Source organism: Camelus ferus, chromosome 12, assembly GCF_009834535.1.
Source record: "Camelus ferus isolate YT-003-E chromosome 12, BCGSAC_Cfer_1.0, whole genome shotgun sequence".
In the NCBI taxonomy this organism is placed as follows: Eukaryota; Metazoa; Chordata; class Mammalia; order Artiodactyla; family Camelidae; genus Camelus; species Camelus ferus.
The window spans coordinates 5,005,879-5,023,284 of record NC_045707.1 but is presented as its reverse complement, the minus strand read 5'-3'; the positions used below and the strand labels follow the sequence as shown (position 1 = coordinate 5,023,284).

Genomic DNA, 17,406 nt, shown 5'->3' with positions numbered 1-17,406 from the left:
GGTTTTTTAATTTGAGACCAGTTTATTTGATGCTGGTGGCTTTTAAGGGAGAAAATAGACTTAATAGCATAATCTTGTATGCTCTGGAGTCTAACAAAGACATAAAATGTCACCTAGGGTTTTTTTGTTGTTGTTGTATCAGTCTTTAAATTCTCATTATTATTGTTTTTTCTTACTTTGGAGGTACCCACTGTAACTGATGTACATCATTCCACATCTTATATCTGAGCAGAATATGGTACCCATCCCTCAAAGGAAGTTTAAGACTGAGATTAAGATTAAAGAAAGATTTTTCTTTCTCAGAGCATCACTGTATCAGAACACTATTCTATCATCCTATTGACAAGCATTACTGTTATTACTGTCAGGAACATTTGATGCAATCTAATATGTCTCTTCAGTCATCTGCTCTTGTACCAGAAGACAAAACCTACCAAGTTGAATAGTAAATCTAATTGTTGTTGCCAAGTGTACTGCACCTACATTAAAAATTCTCATGTTATTAATAAAGAATGAGAAAGAAATGATATTGTTGATTGCTTAGGCAGAATGAGGAGTGCTTGAAAAGTCTTTTAAAAACTTTAAATAGAAACCTCTTTATTCTCTTTCCACAAATGAAAAACTGATCTGAAAGCAGTAAATAAAATTCTTAACAGAATAGGGCTTTCAGAAGCAGAATAGTTCTTGCCTCTGATACTTTCCAAACTAAAGAAAGCCTTTAAATTTTACACTTAGATGTAGATGAGTTTTCTCTCTGCATACTCTCCAGAATTTTTATTATTAAAATAAAAGCTAATTAATAAGGCTATTTGTAGCTTTTCATCACCTCAAAGGACCTTCCTCTTTTCCTGCTTGAGGAGATTCAACAGTGAGGTTATGATTTTTTTGGTCACAGTTGTTTCCATAGCAACAGTTAGGGATGCTATAAATTGAGTCACACAAAATTAAAGCTGACCAAAGCCTTCAGTGTAGTTGTGAGTTACTAAATTGCTAGTGATAGAAGATAAATGTTTACTTCCTACTGCCTGTGTTTATTATTTGCTAAGTGAAGAGTAAACAGTTTTTATTCTTAGGTTTATTAGCATATCATTTATTATATTTTCAAAAATTTGAACTCATCAGTGCTGTTAGAGAAATGGAAATTATACTTATCCTAATTATGTTTGATTCATCAACCTTTTACTTTCTTTATGCCTTATTGCTCTGTGCCAGGAGTCTTTATTTTCATGTTTGTACTTTTATTCTTTTTAAATTAGAAAGTACTTATTGAAAAAAATTTAAATGATATGAAAGGGTAAAAAGTGAAAAACAAAATTTCTTCTTACTTCTCTATACTCCTTCAGTTCCTTTCCTCAGAGGCAACTATTACAGTTGTTATGAATTTGGGGGAAAATTTTCTTTGTCCATACATTTCTTTTACCTAAATGGATTCATTCAAGATATTCTGCTCTGGAACATATTTTTAACTAAGCAATATATCTTCATCTTTCTATGTAATAAATGAAATCATTCAATGTAAATTGTTCCAAAATATGCTTTTTTCATTAAACTATATATTAATGGAAATATTTCTATTTCAGTACATATAGCTGTGCTGTGTTCTTTTTTTCCATTATCACCATTATTATTAATTTTTCAAAGCAGATTTAAACACAGGGAGAGAAAGAACAGGGGACTAATTCACAAACTGAATAGTTAAGTCTCAGTAATTAACCCTCTGTTCACAAATATTACAACTTACTTGATAAGGTAGATACTAAACACTTGTGACTATTTAAATTTACATTAATAAAATGAAATGAAAACTTGAGTTTCTCAGGCACACTAGCAACATTTCAAATGCTCAACTGTCACATGTAGCTAGTGGCTACCACATTGGATGGCACAGACTAGAGTATTTCTGGTATTACAGAAGGTTCTGTTGGACAATGGTGTCACCACCCTTGCTGCTGTAAGTTCTAAGGTAGAGAACTTGCAGAGACAGAGGCCAAGATGTCAGGCATGTGTTACTTTCCTTTCAGATTATAAGGTGTTTCCAGTGCTGCATGAGTAAGTGGACATTTAAAAAATCTGTTTATCAGCAATAAACATAAAAATTAGTTCTTATCACAACTTCAAATAGAATGCATAGCTACCAAGAATTTTTCTCTTTCTTTTCTTGTTTTTTACATCATGAAATGATTACCACAATAAGTTTAGTGAACACCCATCATTTCGTGTAGTTTCAAAATGAAAGACAAAGAAAAAATGTTTTCCTTGTGGTGATAATTCTTGGATTTACTCTTTGAACAACTTTCATATATAACATACAGCAATGTTAGTTATATTTATCATGTTGTATATTACATTCCTAGTAGTTATTTATCTTGTGCTGTATTTGTATATGAATGAATCTTAATTTATTTAACCAATCCCTGTTGGTAATCATTTAGAGATTTTTAATGTTTTTGTCTATGAAAAGCAATATTGCAATAACAGCCTTGTACATATATTTTTATGATGCTCTCCCAGAAGTGGAATTGCTGAAATGTTATATTTATTTCTAGTTTTGGAAAGTACTGCCAAATTGTCCTCCCAAAAGTTGCACCAGTTTATGTACACCAGAAGTGTATCCCCTCATCTATGCAAATACTGAGTATTACAAATTTTTACATCTTTGTCAGTCCGAGAGGTGGAAAATTTTTGTTTTAATTTGTTTTATTGTAATTATATGTAAGATTGAACAACTTTCCATGTGTTTATTGGGCATTTGTTTTTATTTATTAATTCTGTTCATGTCCTTTGTTCATTTTTCTCTTAGGTTTCTTATCTTTTTCTTATCAGCTTCTAAGAGCTGTTAAATAATTAGCCCGTCATCTGGTCCTTCATCCGTCTATTCATTTTTAGTTTTTCATTTGATTTCATTTATTTTACTTATAGCTTTTTTTTTTTCCTTTGGAAAAGAAAAACACATTATTCCTCCTGTGTTTCTTCCTTACTGTCTCAGTACTTCCACATTTCACTTCTAACCCCAGAGACATGGGTTTTTCACACATTAAGCAATTCTCTGACACCAGCTGGGTTTCTGACATTTTACTCATTTCTTACACTGTCTACCGGGAGATGGCATCAGGTACCACAGATTCAGGGCCCAGTCCACAAGACTTCCCTCCCCACAGCCTCCGCTTAAGATACCAATGGCAAGTTCCAGGTTGTTACATGTACTTCTGGCCGACACTATAAATTAGTGTTCCAATGACCCCCTCCTTAGGTTTGATGATTTGCTGGAACAGCTTACAGTACTCAGGGAAACACTTACATGATATAATAAAGGATATGATAAAGGGCACAGATGAAGAAATACATATGGTGAGATTCAAAATGGTCTTGGGTGCAGGAGCTTCTGTGCCTATGGAGTAGGGCACCTCAACCTCTGGGCATATAAATGTGTTCACCAATCCCGAAGTTCTTTGTATGCTGTACTTTCGGGATTTTTATGAAGGCTTCATCACGTAGACATGATTGATCATTAACTCAGTCTCTAACCCTCTCCCTTCTTGGAGAATGAGGGTTAGGGCTGAAAGTTTCAATTTTCTAACCATGGCTTGATCTTTGTTGTGACCAGTGCCCATCCTGAACCCATCCAGGAGCCCACCAAGAGTCACCTCATTAGAACAAAGACATTCCTATCACCCAGAAAATTCCAGGGATTTAGGAGCTCTGTGTCAGGAACCAGGGTCAAAGACCAAATGTTAGACTGATGCTCCTCATGCTCCTACCATTTAGGGAATTACAAGAGTTTTAGGAGTTCTGTGCCAGGAACCATGGACAAAGACCAAATATATGTTTCTTACTATAAATCAATATCACAGCCTTATAGAAATCAAATTTTAATGTAGCCAAATTCACCTTTTAAAAAATGGTTTCTAGATATTAAGTCATTTCCAGAAAGAACTTCTCTAGTGTAAGACTTTATAAAATGTCACCCTGGCTTCTTATTTTAACAGACTATTTTTCAGATCAGTTTTAAGTTCACAACAAAATTGAGGGGAATATACAGAGATTTCCCTATATACCCCCTGTCCCCACCCCCTACCCCAAACAGCCTCCCCCACTATGAATATCCCTCATCAGAGTGGTACATTTGTTACATTCAATGAACCTAAATTAACACTTTATCACCCAAAGACCATAGTTTATATTAGGGTTCACTCCTGGGGTTGTATATTCTAAAGGTTTTGATAAATGTATAGTGATATGCATCTGCTGTTGTAATTTAGAGAATAGTTTCATTGCACAAAAAATCCTTTGTGCTCCACCTATTCATTCCTCCCTTCCGCCTAACTCCTGGCAACCACTGATCCTTTTACTATCTCCATAGTTTTACTTTTTCCAGGAAGTCATATACAATGGATCCTTTTCAGACTGTCTTCTTTCATTTAGTAATATGCATTTAAGATTCCTCTATCTCTTTTCATTACTTAATAGCTCATTTCTTTTTAGTGCTGAATAATATGCCATTGTTTGGATATACCACAATTTATTAATCCATTCACCCACTAAAGGACATCTTGATTGTGTCCAGCCTTTGGCAGTTATGAATAAAGCTACCATAAACAGTTGTGTGTAGGTTTTTGTGTGGACATAAATTTTTAACTCCTTTGGGTAAATACCAAGGAGCCGAATTGCTGGGTCGTGTGGTAAGGGTATGTTTACTTTTGTAAGAAACTATCCTAGCTTTTTATGCTTCAATTTTTAAAATATATATTTAAATGTTGTCTATCAAGAATTTGTTTTGATAGATGGAGAGTATTAGAGGTCCATTTTTAAAATTTTATTTTTACAAATGATAATCAGTTGTCTCAGCATCATTTATTGAATATTCCATCTTTTCCCCATTGATTTGAATTGTGGCTTCTATCACATAATAAATTCTCATTTATGTTTGGCCCCATCCCTATATTTTCCATTTCTTTATATTAAAGAACTAATGTGTAAAGATAAACTATAACATTAAAAAGAAAGAAAGAAAAAAAGGAAGGAAGGAAGGTTGTTCATAAGGGCACAGAGAGCATAAGGGAGAGGAGGAATGGAAGCTAGATTTCTTTGATTATACCTTGTTTTTAGATTTGTCATTGGAACCCTGGAAATATCTTGCATAATTATAAGACAAAAGTAAACTAAAGAAAGTAATCCCTAAAAATGTAAAATAAAATTGAATAAATTTACCTTTCATTCAGCTGGTATTTTTATTCTGAGAGGTTTTTTGCTGTTTTGTTTTGTTGGTATTTTTGATCTGGAACTATTGTGAGTATAATGTGGGGTGAATCAAGTAAGTGATCATGTGACACTCTATTTGTATCATCTTTGGTGTCCTTGAGACCTGGGATTCTCAGTTTGGGAGAAAGAAGATAGGGATATAAGATAGAAGAGATTGTCAGAACCCAGTAGATCTGAATTGAATTGATTTTACCTTAAATTTTTTTTGAAAATTAAAAAATTTCTAAATTATCCATAGGTCAAAGAGGAAGCTCAGAGGAAATTTAAAAGTACATAGAACTGAATGAGAAGGCAACATGACATAATAAAATATAAGACACACAGCTAAAGTAGAGGTGAGAAGAAAGTTTATAGACCTAAATGCTTACATAAGAAAAGAGGAATATAACTTTTTTAAAAAAGATAAAAGGTATAAAATCAATAATCTAAGATCCTTCTTCAAAAAACTAAGAAAAGCAAAATAAACTGATAGGAAACAGAAGAAGGGAAATAATAAAAAGCAGAAATCAATGAAACTGAAAACAAGAAAACTGTCAACAGGGAAGATGAATGATACAAAAAGCCACTTCTTCGAAAAATATGTAATTGATAAACCTGTAGCAGGACTGACAAAGATAAAGAGAAAAGATCCAAATCACCAATATCAGGATGAAATGAGATATCACTGCAGTTCCTATATCCATAAAAGGACAATAAAGAATTACTACCAACAACTTTATGTTCGTAAATTTGACAACTTAGAAGAAATAGAACAATTTCTTAGAAAGCACAAACTACTGAAAGTCAAACAAGATGAACTAGAACCTGAACAGTCTTATAACCATTACAAAAATTGAATTTGTAATATAAATCTGAAAAAAAAATTTCTGGGCCTAGATGGTTTAACTGGAGAATTCCATAACATTTAAAGAATTAGCATGAGTTTTATACAAGGTCTTCCTAAAAACAGGGAACACTTTACAATTTATTTTATGAGGCAAGTACTACCCTGATACCAATACCAAATAAAGACAATACAAAAAAGGAAAATACAGACTATTATCTCTTATGAAAGTATGCAGAAATCCTCAAAAATACTTTTCCAGTTGAATCCAACAATGTATAAAAAGAATTATATACCACAACCAAATGGCTTTAATCCAGGTATGGAAGGCTGGTTTAACATTTGAAAGTCAGTCAGTGTAATTCATTGTATCAACAAATTACAGAAGAAGAATTACAGGATTATGTTAACTGGTGCAGAAAAGCATTTGACAAATTTCAACACCTGTTTATAATTTTTAAAAAATCCCAGCAAACTATAAATAGAAGGGAATTTCCTTAAAGTGATAAAGCTCATCTACACAAAACCTACAGCTAGCATCATAATTAATAGTGAATGATTTCCCCCAAAATCAGGAACAAGGCAAGGACTCTTACTCAGCGTAGTATAGAAAGTTCTAGCCATTGCAATAAAGCAAGAAAAAGAAAACACATGCCAATTTTAGAGGAAGAAAGAAAACTGTCCTTGTTTACAGGTGACATGATTGTTTGCATAGAAAATCTTAAGGAAATGACACAAAATAAACCTCATAGAACCAGTAAGTGAATTCAACAAAGTTGTAGGATATAAGATCAATACACGTAAATCAATTACATTTCTATATACTAACAGTGAACATGTGGAAACTGAAATTAAGACATATACCATTTATAATCACTCCCTCAGAGTAAAATTCTTAGGTATAATTATAACAAAACATGCACAGGATAAGTATGCTGAAAATGATAAAATACTGGTTAAAGAAAATAAAGACCACCCAATTAAAAGACATACCATATTTATGGATTGGAAGGCTCCATGTAGTAAAGATGTCAGTAAATATGCCCATAATTATTCTGTCGGTTTGATGTACTTCCAATCAAAGTCTCAGCAAAGTTTTAGACATAGGTAATAAGCTTATTCTAAAATTTATATGGATAGGCACAGGCTCTAGAATAGCTAAAACTATCTTGGAAAAAAAAAGAATAAAGTAGGAGTAATCACTCTGATATTAAAACCTACTGCATAGCTATGGTAATCAAGAAAGTGAGGTATGGATAGAGAGATACTTAGGTCAATGGAACATAATATAGAACCAAGAAATAGACCCACACAAATATACCCAACCAATTTTTGACAAAGGTAGAAAAGAAATTCAAAGGAGGAAAGATAACCTTTTTGTCTGTCAAATTATATTGGAACAATTGAACATTCATAAGCGAAACCATGAATCTTAACTTAAACCTTATACAGAAATTCATTCCAAATGGATCACAGACTTAAATATAAAATGCAAAACTATAAACCTTTAAGAAAAATATTTGAGAAAAATCTTGGAACTCTAGGGCTGGCCAAAAACACAATCCCTAAGAGAAAAAAAAAATGATGTCCGACCTCTTGACAATTTGAGAACTTTTGCTCTGTGAAAGACCTTGTTAAGAGTTTGAAAAGACAAGCTAGTAACTGGGAGAAAATATTTGCCAAACACATATGAAGCAAAGGACCAATATCTGGAGTATATAAAGAAGTCTTAAGACTTGACAGTTAAAAACCAAACAATCCAATTAGAAAATGGACAAGTCATATGAACAGTCACTTCAGCAAATACAGGTAACAAATAAGAACACAACAAGTTGCATCTAACATCAACATCATTAGCCTTTCGGAATATGTCATTTAAACATTCAGTGAAATATCAAATAGCTAAAATAAAAAACAGTGACACCACCAGATGCTGGTGATCATGCAGAGATACTGGATCACTCATATACTACTGGTGGGAATGTAAAATGGTGCAGCTACTCTGGAAAACAGTTTGACAGTTTCTTAAACTAAACATGCAGCTACCATTTGACCCAGCAGTTGTGCTCTTAGACATTTATCTCAGGGAGATGAAAACTTACTTTCTTACAAAAATCTGTGTACTGTTTTCATAGCAGCTTTATTTGTAATAGCCCAATTTTGGGAACAGCCTAGATGGCCTATAACTGGTTAAACAAACTGTGATACATCTATACCATGGATACTACTTGGCGGTAAAAAGGAACAGATTATTGATATATACGACAACTTGGATGAATCTCCAGGGATTGTGCCAGGTGGAAAAAGCCAACCCCAAAAGGTTACAACCTGTATGTTTCCATTTATATAACATTCTTTAAATGTTAAAATTGCAGAAATGAAGAATAGATTAGTAGTTGCAGGGAGCAGGGTATGGTAATAAAAAGGCATCAGGAAGGATCCTGATGGTGATAGAAATGTTCTGTATTTTGACCTTGTCAATGTCAGTATCCTGGGTATGATATTGTGTTATAATTTTGCAAGAGGTTACCTTTAGGGGAAACTGGGTAAAGGATACACATCTCTCTGTATTATTTCTTACAGCTGAATGTGAATCTACAGTGATTTCAGAATAAAAGTTGAATTATAGAAAGTGGCAAGTCACTTTGAAAATGGTTTGACAGTTTCTAATGAAGTTAAAAATAAACCTACCCTATGATCTAGCCATTCTACTCCTGTGTAAATATCCAAGAGTAATGAGTGCATTTGTCCACAAAAAGATTTGTACAAGAATGTTTATAGTAGCTTTATTCATAATAGCTGAAATCTGGAAACAACCCAAATGTCCATATGCAGGAGAATGGAAAAACAAATTGTGATATTTTCATATAATGGAATACTTCTTACAAAAAAGAAGAACTACTGGTACACATAAAATATGGGTGAATCTCACAAATATTATGTTAAGTCATGGGAATCAGATATAAAAGAATACATAGTGTATGGTTACATTGATACCAAATTCAAGAACAACCAAACTCAGTGATGGTAACAGAAGGGAGAATACTGTTAACTGGTGGTAGGGGGTATCAACTGGAAGGAACTTTCTGGACTGAAGGAAATGTGGTTATGTTAAGTATACACATAATATTCAAAGTTATTGAGCTTTACATGGAAGGTTTTGCATTTTGCTATATGTTAATTACACCTCAATAAAGTACTGTAAAAAAATTACCCCCCATTTATGGGGAAAAAAAGACATAACCAATCCCACTGTGTAGACTTTATTTGGATCCTTTTCAGACAAGCTGTAGAAAAACATTTATGACACGTTAAATTGAAAAGCTGAACAGTTTATAATTATGATATTTAGGAGTTATTGTAAAGTTTATAGGTATAAAATAATTATTAATGTTAAAGAGTTCTTATCATTTTGAGATACATGTTGAAATAAGTGATATAAGATTTGCTTCAAAATAAAACAGATGAAGGGTGGTAAAGATAACAGATGTAACAGGACTGGCTAGGAGCTGACTGTTGTTTAACCTACGTGATTAGATTGATTATTGTCATTATAAAAAATTAAAAATTTAAAATATGGATGAAAGATACACAAAGGTAGCTTTATTATTACCAATAAAACAGAGTAATTGGCCTCTGAGATAGTTTTTCCTAAGGGTACCCTGTGAAAAGTTAATGCCCCAAAAGAAATCATTGCTTGTCTATACCTGGTGTCTACAGCAAAGAGCGAGGATTTTTTTTTCACTCGTCAGAGGTATATTTTGGGTTTTTTTATTACTTATTTTAATTGAAGTATCATTGATTTACAATACTATGTTAATTTCAGGTATACAGCACAGTGATTCAGTATTGTTACAGATTATACTCCATTGACAGTTATTTCAAGATAATGGCTATAATTCCCTGCACTATCTAATATATCCTTGTTGCTTATCTATTTTATATATAGTAGCTTGTATCTCTTAACTCCATGTCCCTAATTTGCCCCTCTCCCTTTTGGTAACCACCAGTTTGTTTTCTATATCTGTGAGTCTTTTTAAAAAATTTATTTACTTTAGTTTTTTTTTGGGGGGGGTGTGGATTTAGGTTTGTTTATTTATTTATTTTTAACGAAGGTACTGGGGATTGAACCAACCTTGTGCAAGCTAAGCATGCACTCTACCACTGAGCTATACCTTCTCCTCACCTTGAGTCTGTTTGAATATACATTCAACCTGTATTATTTTTTAGATTACACATGTAAGTGACAGACAGTATTTGTCTTTCTCTGTCTGACATTTCACTAAGCACAATATTATCTAGGTCCAATCACATTGATGCAAATGGAATGGGTATTCTTAAGGGTAGAAAACCACCCTGCACTCAGTAAACACAAGTGTATAGATAACTTATGTGGGAGGTCTTTCAATCATAATGTGTTTATGATAATATTAGCACATATAGGCACATTGTATCTCCATAAATTGTCCATACATTGTAACAAACTGAAGCAGTGGGATTAATTTTTTTTCTACTTTCACGTGCTCTCTTGTTTTCTGTAAGGACCTGATGTTATTTTATGAGGATGATCCAAAGCCAGTTTTGCCAACAGTTCCTACTTCCATTATCTCTTCAACTACGTGGTTGTCAGAAGGGCCAACAGACTGTAACCTCTTGCATGCAGGTAAATTGGTTAAAGAATAACAAGTGTACTCAGAAACATGAATGAGAAACACTGGGCAGGAATTGTTTTTCATCAGATTTTACTTTGTGAAATATAGCAACGGTGGCTTTAATTTAACTGTGATAAGGAGGGAAAGACTAGCATGGATAATTCAACCCACATGGGATCCTGTAACCTTATTTTACAGCTTGTTTCAATATTTTTTCCTCTGTTTTTCTTTTTTCTTCTTCATTGTTTTATTTTAAAAAATATTAAAATACTAACTACAAACCTTAAATCTTTTATAAATTATTTTTTTAAAAGCAGAGAATTTAATTTGAGTTCCTCTTCTTGTTTGTATTAATCTTCTCTGATGAAGAGTTTTAAGTTATGGTATTTTTCAGAAGCAAGCATTAGATGAAAATGTGTAAAAAGCAAGACACATGGTATCCCCCAAATTGGCTAGTCATCTCTTGAATAATTAGAAAATGTGTAAAAGTATACAAAACTGCCTCCAATAAATTACACCATCAAATTCCAACCGGGCTCTACTGCTACTCACTATCTGATTGATCCACTGTCGAGCCACTCCATCCTGTCTGTTCTCCAGGAACACTCAATTTCCAATGCATTCTGCCTCTTGGTTTTCTCAGAAAATAGGACGAAAGATCAGCCAAGATGAGAACAAAACATTCTCAGTAGCTTTTATCCCCTCGTAAATCTTTACTTTTATATTCATCCAGGCAGCCTTTCCCTTATCCCAGAGTTGGCTCCTTATGTTCCAAGTGTCATATTCTCCCTCTTCTTTGGACCTTGCCTCCTCAGTGTGCCCCTTATATGGCCCAATATCCAAAATATTAAAACTGAAGTTTATTATATAGATTTATTTTACAAATTCACATGTATACAGTTTTCTTTTAAAGCCAGTTGTGAGAATGATGAGGATATTTTAATAGACACAGAAACAAGAAATTTTGGGTTATGGTGATGTTTGTAGTACAGGGATGGCATTATTCATGTGAATAATTGGTTATAAGTAGTTTTAGTCAGCTTGCTTTGTTTTCTTAGAATACACTTTATGTAAACTGATCCAGATCCAGAAGCTTGAAGGAAGAACAGTAAGGAAAATGTTTTTGTATTCTGATATCCCCTAACATTTCCAGCCCCTAATGTTTAAAATAGACTTTATTTTTGGAACAGTTTTAGGTTCACAGCAAAATTGAGAGGAAGGTACCGAGATTTCCCCATGTACCCCTTATCCCCAAACGAGCACAGCTCCCCCTGGCTATGTGTCTCACATCAGAGTGGTGTGTTTGTTGCAGTCAGTGAACCTACATTAACACTTTTTTTTGTCACCCAAAGACCAGAGTTTTCATTAGGGTTCACTCCTGGCGTTGTACATTCTTTGGGTTTTGACAAATGTATAATGACATGCATCCACCATTATAATATCACACAGAATATTTCTCTGTCCTAAACATCCTCTGTGCTCTGCCTGTTCATTCCTCCCTCCCCCTTGATGCTTGGAAACCACTGATATTTTAACTGTCTTCATAGTTTTGCCTTTTCCAGAAAGTCATATAGTTAGAATCATACAGTATGTAACCTTTACAGCTTGGCTTCTTTCATTTAGTAATAGGCATTTAAGGTTCCTCCATGTCTTTTCATGGCTTAATAGCTCATTTCTTTTTAGTGCTGAATAGGACATACTAGAGTATTTATCCATTCATCTACTGAAGAACATCTTGGTTGTGTCCAAGTTTTGGCAATTATAAATAAAGCTGCTGTAAATATCCTTGTGCAGGTTTTTGTGTGACATTAAGTTTCCCTCTGCCAAGATTTAATACCAGTATGAATTTGAGTATAAGTGAGCATCAAAGGCAACCCTTAAGAGGAAAAAAGTCACAAAACGTCGCCTGAACAATGATTCTACCATTTTACTTGGTTACGATTCTTCTTAACTGGAGGAGCTTTTCCTATTTTTAAGTCTTTCTTTTCTCCGGTCTTTCCTTCACTCTGATCTCAGAAATACCTTGCAAATGCTGATCTTAGCATTTCACTTTCCCAGCTTAAAAACTTTCAACAGTTCTCCACTGCCAGTAGGTCTGTATATTTTTGCACTGTCTTTTAAGACTTTTCATAGTCTGGTCTCAGCCAACCTTTTTGGTCTCATCACCCAGCACTTCCGGTATTCACAATACTTTGTGACATTCTGTTACTTGTATAGTTTCTTCTCCTTAGAATGTCTTTGTTCTGGTTACTTCAGCTGTGTAACACATTGCTGTAAAACTTTTGTGGCATAAAATAACAACTTATTCTGCTCATGGATTCTCTGGGTCAGGAATTAGGACAGGGCACAGTGGGGATGACTTGTCTCTATTCCATGACGTATATCTGGGCCTCAGCCCGAGAACACAAAGGCGGGGCCCAGGAATCATCTAAAGTCTCATTCCCTTCTGTGCCTGGCAGCTGATGCTCACTACCAGCTGGGGGTCTCAGTTTCTCTCCACATGAGCCTCTTTATGTGGTCTCTCCACTTGGGCTAGTTTGGGCTTCCTCATAGCATGGTGGCTGGGTTCCAAGGCTGAGCATCCTGTGAAAGAAAGGACCAGGCAGAGGCTGAATAATCTCAAAAGTCATGTTGCGATACTTCCTCCCCATTCAGTTCAAGGCGATTGCAAAGTCTTGCCAAAGTTCGAGGGGAGGGGACCTAGACACCCACCTCTCCATGGACAAGTGGCAGTGTCACAAGAAAAAAGCATATGGGGTAGAATGTGTATTAGTGCAGTCTTCTTTGTGATATACAGTCTGCCACAATTCTCCACCAAATAATGAATGCTTAACAAAATCCTGTTCATACAGCAAGGCCCAGCTCCAGCGTCACTACTGCTATAAAATCTTTCTACATTCTAAACTAATTTTTCCTTTCAGTGTAGTCCCACAGGACTTTGCCCATACCCCAGAAATAGAATTTATAGTCTTATATCATAATTATTTTATGTTTTATTCATTTTAAAATTATATAAATGATATATGAATATACTCTTATTTTTTAAAATTCAAACAGTATAAACAGCTAAAATCTCCCTTGACTGTTCCTTACCCCAACACAGTCCCCTCCCCAGAGTTAACTGTTGTTATCAATTTGTTGGTTACTCTTCAGGCCTTTCTCTGTGTGTTTACATATATACACGTACCTTTAGAAGTATGCAGAATTGACTTTATGTTGTTTTAGAACGTTATTCTGTATTTTTGAAACTTTAAAAACAATATCACTTGGCAATCCTTCAGTGTATATCAGTATTTAGAGATTTACCATATATTTTTTAAACTCCTGTAATGCCTGGATTTTATAGTTTCTTTCCCTGCTGATAGAAATCTTGGGTTTTTTGTTTTTCCACTATTACGAATAATGCTTCAGTCAATAGCTTTGTGCACATATGTGAGTGTTTCTTTAGAGCAGATTCTTAGAAATAGAATCCCTGGGTCATAATGTATGCCTGATTTCATTTTAATTAATACTGTCAAATAGCCCCTAAAAATATCAATACCAATTTCCATTGGCTTGCTATATATGAGTGCCTATTTATGCACACCTTCACCAGCACTTGATATTTTTCAAGTCTTCTATTTTTTATCATTTGGTAAATGTTGCATTGCATAGTAGGTATAATCTGCATACTTCCATGTACTAATTGGATATTTCTATTCCCTCTTCTGTTAGATAAGCCGGATTGTCTCCTTATATCCTTAACCTGTTTTTCTTTTGAATTGTGTGTTTTTGTTCACTTAAATTGACTTTGTAGCATTTATATATATGTTAATAAGCCTTTCTATTACTTACATTGCCCATATCATCTTCCAGTTTAAAACTTTCTTTTTAGAAGTTTTGTGTTTCATGTAGTTTTATTTCTCTTTTTCTTCAGACCTTTTTTTTGTGTGTAGTCTTCACTTTGTAAGAGGTCTTTTGAATAACAGAAGTTCTCGATTTTAATGAGGTAGAATTTTATTCTTTATGGTTTATACTTTATTTGTACCTTGTTGTTTTTAAAAATTCTTTCTTGTCTCAAGACCATAAAGATACTTCTATGTAGGCTAAAATTTTTATAGTTTTGCTTTACACAATTATACTCTTAATGCAGCTGGAAAGGTTTTGTTTACACCTGAATCAGGAGTCCATTTTTACTTCTAGATGGACAACCAGGTGTCCCCGCATCATTTATTTAAAAGTCTGTCCTTTCGCTACTGAACTGAAGCACCACCTGTATCCTAAAGCACTGTATCATCAGTGTAATGGACCAGTGTGATGTTCTATGGGATAGCAAGAAAATCCAGGTCCGTCTGGTCTCTGCTAGAAGAGGTGGTGAGGCAAGACAGTAAAGGTATCCTGTGTCCCTGCCACACAAAGGCTGATACTAATTATCTTTATTAACAGAGATTTTAAAAGAAGCATTTCTAGGCCAAGAACTGTACAGGAGATGCCAGGGACTGTGTTGATTTGCTGTAGTAAAAATACCACAGCTGGCATTACAGCTCTGATTGGCATCACCACCTCGTTACATCTGCAATAGTCTGTAGTCATTCCCCACAGTCCATCTGGCTTTTCAGAAAAACAAGAATCACCACCTCTACAACTTTTGAGTCTTTTATGGTGGTGCCAATTTCTGCATTTTCTCCAGAAATTTTTTTTGGGGAGTGAAGGTGTGTTCTAGAGGTTTCTGCCTGGTCCTCCTAACCGTAACAGTTTGAACTCCATGGGTGGTGGAACCAGTGCAGGGATTCTGCCAGTTTCTAAGTGTGTCTATTCCCGTTACATGTTCTGAGACCATGGAGATCACTAAAGGTAGGCCTGCGGTTCTGCTGGACCCATGGTGGGTTGAGGCTGAGGCCGAGACTTTGTGTGTCACCTGATTTCCGTAAATCCCTGCTTCGTAGAGGATATGGTGGTGTTGGATCTCCAGAGGTTAGTGTCAGTTAAGAGCCAGTATCTAACAAGACCAGGAAATTCTGTGCCCTTTCCAAGGACAGCCGTTGTTCTAAATGGCTTCAGGTACCTCTGGGGAAGGCTTTTTAGGGTGGCAGTTCAGGATTCTTCCTCAAAGGTATCTGACTTTCCCCTCGATCAGGAGGTTCTGGCTCTGTGAACTGGCTTCAGTTCGGGAACTGGGTAAGAGGCCATGACTCCTCCCATGGTGACGCTAGATTTTCACCTATATATGTCAGGCAGCACTCAGTAGGCTGCCCACCTATTTTACATAGATCTTGTGCTTCATTAATTACCATACATCCCTGAAAGTAAGGGAAAAATAACCTGATATCATTGCGTCCCTGTGGCTTGCTGTGGTTATTGTGCCCAGCTTGTCTCCAGGAGGTGAGCACTGCCCTCTGGCTTTTATCACTCTGGGATGCCCTTATTCCCACTGCGAGCAGGGCGCCCAGTCCCACTGCACGATCCCTGTGACCATCTCCAGCCCACAGATGACAGCCACTGTAAGCTCTTCAGTGGTGCTGGTGCCCCGTCACAATACATTTCTTAATGCATTGCTGAAGAGACTACCTTCTGGGGCAGTTAGAAGGTGGTTGAGCATGGTGTGCATAATAGATTCTTCCCAACGATCCCATCTCCTGGAGCCTCTAAGTTTCCTTTTATAGCGTGCCAGAGAGTGCCCTTCCTCTGGAGGCCACTCCTGAGTCCCATGCACGTAGTGTTCTCTCACTCTCTGGCTCTTGCTGTTGCTCTTTTCAGGTCCTGCTGAAATGGTACAGCCTAGGGAGGCGTTCCTGAACATAATATTAAAAATTGACACCCCACCACCTCCATTGGCACTCCCCCTCCCTCTTCCCTGCTTTATTTACTCTATAACACTGATTCTCTCATGCACTATTTTACTTACGCATCTATTTGAGTTAGTAAGAGAATCGTTTGATCCAGAGGCTCAGCATACTACCCACAGGTATCGTAGTGAGTCTGCTGTTACCACAACTCTGACCTTAAGCTCTGCTGTTTGCCACTTCTAGGTATGTATGATGCTTAGCGAGCAGCTGCGTGTGATTTTTGTGTGTTGGTCATGAGTTGGGTGCATGGCTCTAAGGTCTTCCATTCTGAGGGAAGTTGCTGTATGCTTTCACGTTTCCCTGAAAATGTCTTTCTATCAGTCATCAGAGCTTTTGCAAAGCAGGTTTTGAATTAGAGAACTGACTACAGAAATTTGAGTGGTTATCAACATAGCAACTCTATATTATATGGTTGGTGAAGAATCCAATTAAAACCTTTTTAAAAATTTAATTATTCCCACTTTTTAACTTCGAAAATATGGAAAAACATGATTCATGCATGAAAAACAGACATAAATGAAACTATTAAAGGTTTTTATTGAAATGAATAGAGCAAAGCCACAGTCATTTGCAGAAGTCAATTAAATAATTAAGACTAAAAGAATGGTAACTACATTTAAAGATGTCACCTTTTATTTGTCATGCAGTGGCCAACTTTTTTCTTCATTGTGCTGATTAAAGGAGACACTGACTTTTCAATTATTTATGAATTTTAGGTCAAGAAGCCATCCCACCTGCATTTTTTCTACATTACTAACGTGTGTATGTATTATAAAAATATCATATAACCACCCCTGACATTTCAAATTAGGAGAATCAAGGTTAATCTAAACTAAGGTGACAGATT

At 35.3% G+C, this 17,406-nt stretch overlaps 1 protein-coding gene across 1 annotated transcript in view; it reads left to right on the top strand.

The window, feature by feature from the left end:
• Positions 1-17,406, top strand: part of ENTHD1 (ENTH domain containing 1) — a 94,456-nt gene that overhangs the window by 42,156 nt on the left and 34,894 nt on the right. Inside the window, exon 4 of the mRNA XM_032492292.1 lies at positions 10,625-10,745. Coding sequence (XP_032348183.1) covers positions 10,625-10,745 — 121 coding nt within the window. The remainder of the gene's footprint in view (positions 1-10,624; positions 10,746-17,406) is intronic.